This window comes from Tupaia chinensis, unplaced genomic scaffold, assembly GCF_000334495.1.
Source record: "Tupaia chinensis unplaced genomic scaffold, TupChi_1.0 Scaffold000601_1, whole genome shotgun sequence".
In the NCBI taxonomy this organism is placed as follows: domain Eukaryota; kingdom Metazoa; phylum Chordata; class Mammalia; order Scandentia; family Tupaiidae; genus Tupaia; species Tupaia belangeri.
Window position 1 is genome coordinate 1,273,657 of NW_006160119.1, and position 3,619 is coordinate 1,277,275.

The 3,619-nt window shown below is 51.8% G+C and overlaps 1 protein-coding gene across 1 annotated transcript in view; it reads right to left on the reverse strand.

Moving 5' to 3' along the window:
- The window catches only part of COL6A6 (collagen type VI alpha 6 chain), a 115,865-nt gene that overhangs the window by 19,278 nt on the left and 92,968 nt on the right, over positions 1 to 3,619 (reverse strand). Inside the window, exon 33 of the mRNA XM_006158514.3 lies at positions 1,863 to 1,959. Within this exon, the coding sequence (XP_006158576.1) occupies positions 1,863 to 1,959 (97 nt within the window). The remainder of the gene's footprint in view (positions 1 to 1,862; positions 1,960 to 3,619) is intronic.

A 3,619-nucleotide genomic window follows, 5' to 3' on the forward strand; every position in this document is an offset into this window, starting at 1 on the left:
CCCTACACAAGAAGGTTGTCAGACAAATTTGCTGAGAGAGCCCGTCCAGGGCTGGCATTCTGTAATGCTAGGTTTCCAATAATATTTGATAACTGAGGCTGAGAACAGAGAAGCAAGAGCAGTGGAATAACCTGCATGTGGCCAGCTGATGTGTAGATGGGGACACAAGCCAGGACTGAAAGCAATTAGGTGAGAGAGTAAGACCAGAGCACCATCCCAGGGGATGCGGCAGTCAACTCCGGTGTTGCTGACGGTCTCAATGAAGATGGGACTCGGTGAGTTACGGTCTCCTTCCTGAAATTTAGTAAAGTCTATGGCCCTGTAAAGTGGCCAGATGACAGGACAGTCACCAGTGCGCAAGGCACTTCCTCAAATCTGGGACCGCCGCCTGCCCATTTGCTTGGTTTTGTGGTTTTTTCATTGCAGAACACGACAGCCAAAATATCTCCCATTCTCTGCCTAACAGACAAAACTAACACGTAAGCCAAGAGACGGAGCCAAGCGCATCCCCAGTCACACACGTGTGACTTCTGACTGTGCAACATGCCAGCACCCCGTTGGGACTGACGTGCTTGAGCGTGCGCTGGGAACATCGAGGGTGGGCCGCGTCTCCCCACAGCACGGTTAGTCCTTTACCTGCTTTGAGCAGGCGTTCCATCCAGTGTTTAACCTGACCTGTGCAGTGGAGGGGGAGAGGAGAAAGGCCGGAGGGAAGTGGGGGGAAGTGAGAATGAAGGCGGCTCCTAAAGGGGGCCCTACTTCTCCCTCCGAACGACCGCTTCCCTGTGGTCACGGATACCTGTGGAGGAGGATGGGAAGAAGGGTTCTCTTCAGGCCGAAACAGGGGTCTCAGGGAGCAGAAGAACGAGACCCTGCTATCTCGTAGACTGGGGCAGGGTGGGGCAGCCTTTGTGGGTACAACCTGGCTGTGAGGGTCTGCGCAAGTGATCCATCTCTCTAAGACCCGTTTTCCTCGTCTGTAAAATGATCCATCTCTCTAAGACCCGTTTTCCTCGTCTGTAAAATGATTCCATCTAAGACTCGTTTTCCTCGTCTGTAAAATGGAACTAGTAAGAGTTCAGATGCGTTAGGGTGATTCTAAGCATTAAGTGACATACTTCATTTACAGTAATTAGAGCAGCTTAAGTGCACGTCAACTGTCACTGTCACCACCATCACTGTTATGCAAAGCCATCAGAGGAGTCCATGGGCTATAAAAAGTGCTTGGTAAGTGTCAGTTATTACATGCGCCAGAACCTCAGTGGCTTCTCCCGTCTTTATAATGATCAGAACCCTCAAATGGAAGATTAGAGTCCAGTCTACGAGGCCTATAGATGATGTATAGAACACTACAATAAACCAACACTTCAAATCCCTTTAATGCTTAACATTTAGCCTTTTAATGAGAAATGCATGAATTTCTGCTGTTTTCCACTCCTACTATTCTAAAAAGCATCCCCAATCACATAGGAGGGTGCTGAGTTGCTTTAAAGCATTTCTTTGAGGCTGCGAACATTTGAAACTTAAAAAAACACACACACACACATAAATATACTTTACGGCATGAAAACTTGGCAATGAGACAGGCTCCGTTTTCAAAACCTCATCACTGTTTCCTGGAAGCTGCACTATGCAGGGCGGCCATGGAATGCAGCCTCCTGCTGGGAGACGTAGGAGACCCTGCCTGTGGGGCTGGACGGCTCCATCTGGGGGGATGCAGTGTGACGGGTGTGCCCAGAGCCCCAGGGAGGTCCTCCCGAGGCCATGTGTATCCATGCTGCCAAGTTCCAGCCGCTCCTGCCAACAGTGACTCAACACGCTTAGCAGGCCTGGCCGGATTACCCTCTCCCTGCGGGCCTTACCGTAGCAGAAAGTGCAGCGCTGCAGTCTCTCTAACGCGGGTGCAGGGTCAGCCCCAGATGGGACCACTATTACCTGGAAGGTGCCAGTGTCGTCAATCTGCAAGAAGCAGAAGCAAGAGAACAACTTAGCGGGCAGGACGGCGAGAACCTCCCAGCACCATTCAGAGAACTGAGATCTGGAGGGGACGCCAGTGCTCCTTCAGGAAGGTCCCATGTGGCTGACAGCACTGCCCGGTTAATCCCCACCTCGCCCTTTAGTGGTATCACAAGCTCTGTTGCCTCTGTTTCCTCATCTGTAAGAGGGGAACCCTCCACTACTGCCTACCCCGGCGACTGAGCGTCCAGATCTCATGACTGTGACGCACTCAGCTAGCACGGAGGCGGTGCCCTGGGGGACAGTGGAGAGCGCGAAGCCCTGTCACAGCCACGATGTCGACCATCAGTGAGCGAGTCTTATCTTCAGCATCCCCGTTGTGCAGGGAGAGCTGCCTCTTGGTTCCACTGTGGCCTAGGCACTGCAGCTAGCTTCCTAGTCATACTTGGGTCCGTGTCCTGGCGGCAGCCTTCTCTGAACAAACTCTGCAGCCCTTTCCAGAGTGGCCCCGGGGTAGTCATTCACTTGGGGAGTTTGGGGGTGGAGGACAGGAGAAGATAAGGAGGTTCCAAGTGAGAAAATTAACGTATTGGTTAACTGACTCAGAGGTAGTTGAAGAAAAATGGTAGGTATGACCCTATCTCATGGCTAAGAAGTGGGTCAGAGGGCTGAGTTTTCCCCTGTGACTCCAGCTGTCCTAAAGCTAAGGATTCCTCCTTTTATCTGGGAAGTTTCCTTCTCATACTTGAACCGTTGGAGGTAGGACTTTGGCAGTTGTGTTTCTATGAGCTCAGCCCATCTCTCTCCAACCAGAGCTGATTAGACAGGGGGTGGTGTTAAATTTAATTAAATCTGGCCTGAGGATGACTCTGGACTTTGAGTCATGCCATTGTGACAGCAAGCCAGCTTAGCATGTACACTAGCTAGAAGCTAACTAGGACCACACTTCAAAAAATGTTGCTATAATGCATGTGCACATGCCCCCCCCCACACACGTGGAAAGTGAAGCAGAGCCCCAAAAGGGGGATGGCCACACTAGCCCCTTCTCCTCCATCTCCCCTTTCGAGACTGTGGGCATGCACACACAGGTGCCCAGCATGCTTTCCCAGCTGCCAGGTCTGGGACTTGAACCATGCAGTTGGTCGTGTGAGATCTAGCTGCCTTAACCATCACGCTACTGGCTGGCCCTAGGGCTGTACTTCGGTAAATGAATACCCCAGTCTCAGCCAGCCACAGCAGCGGAGTGTCAGTCAGTCTCAGGCATCAAACTGATTGGACCATCTGCGAGTGTGTCAGGCACTGAGATGCAGCATCGAGCTCCTTCCGTACAACTCTGCGCTCTGCCAGCCCATGTGGCGAAGAGCAGCTCTCTGAGACTTCTGGTTTTGAGGGCCTTTTTTTTGCAAATCAGTTTTTGTTCAATTAAACGGCTAAATTTAATTTGCCTAAAGTTTTTATTTTAGAAATAGCTCTCTGAGTCATTCAGGCCCATTCTCTCAGGAATTCGCAGCTGGGTTCTGAGGGTAGTGGGTCAGTCCACGTCTCGTGGCAGGAGCTGGCAGAGCTGTAGGCTGGCCACGTTCTAGCTTGTGGACTGAGGAGCAAGGCAGAGGGGAAGGGGCGGGAGGGGTCCTCCTCAGGCGTATCTCTGTTTCTGCCCAAT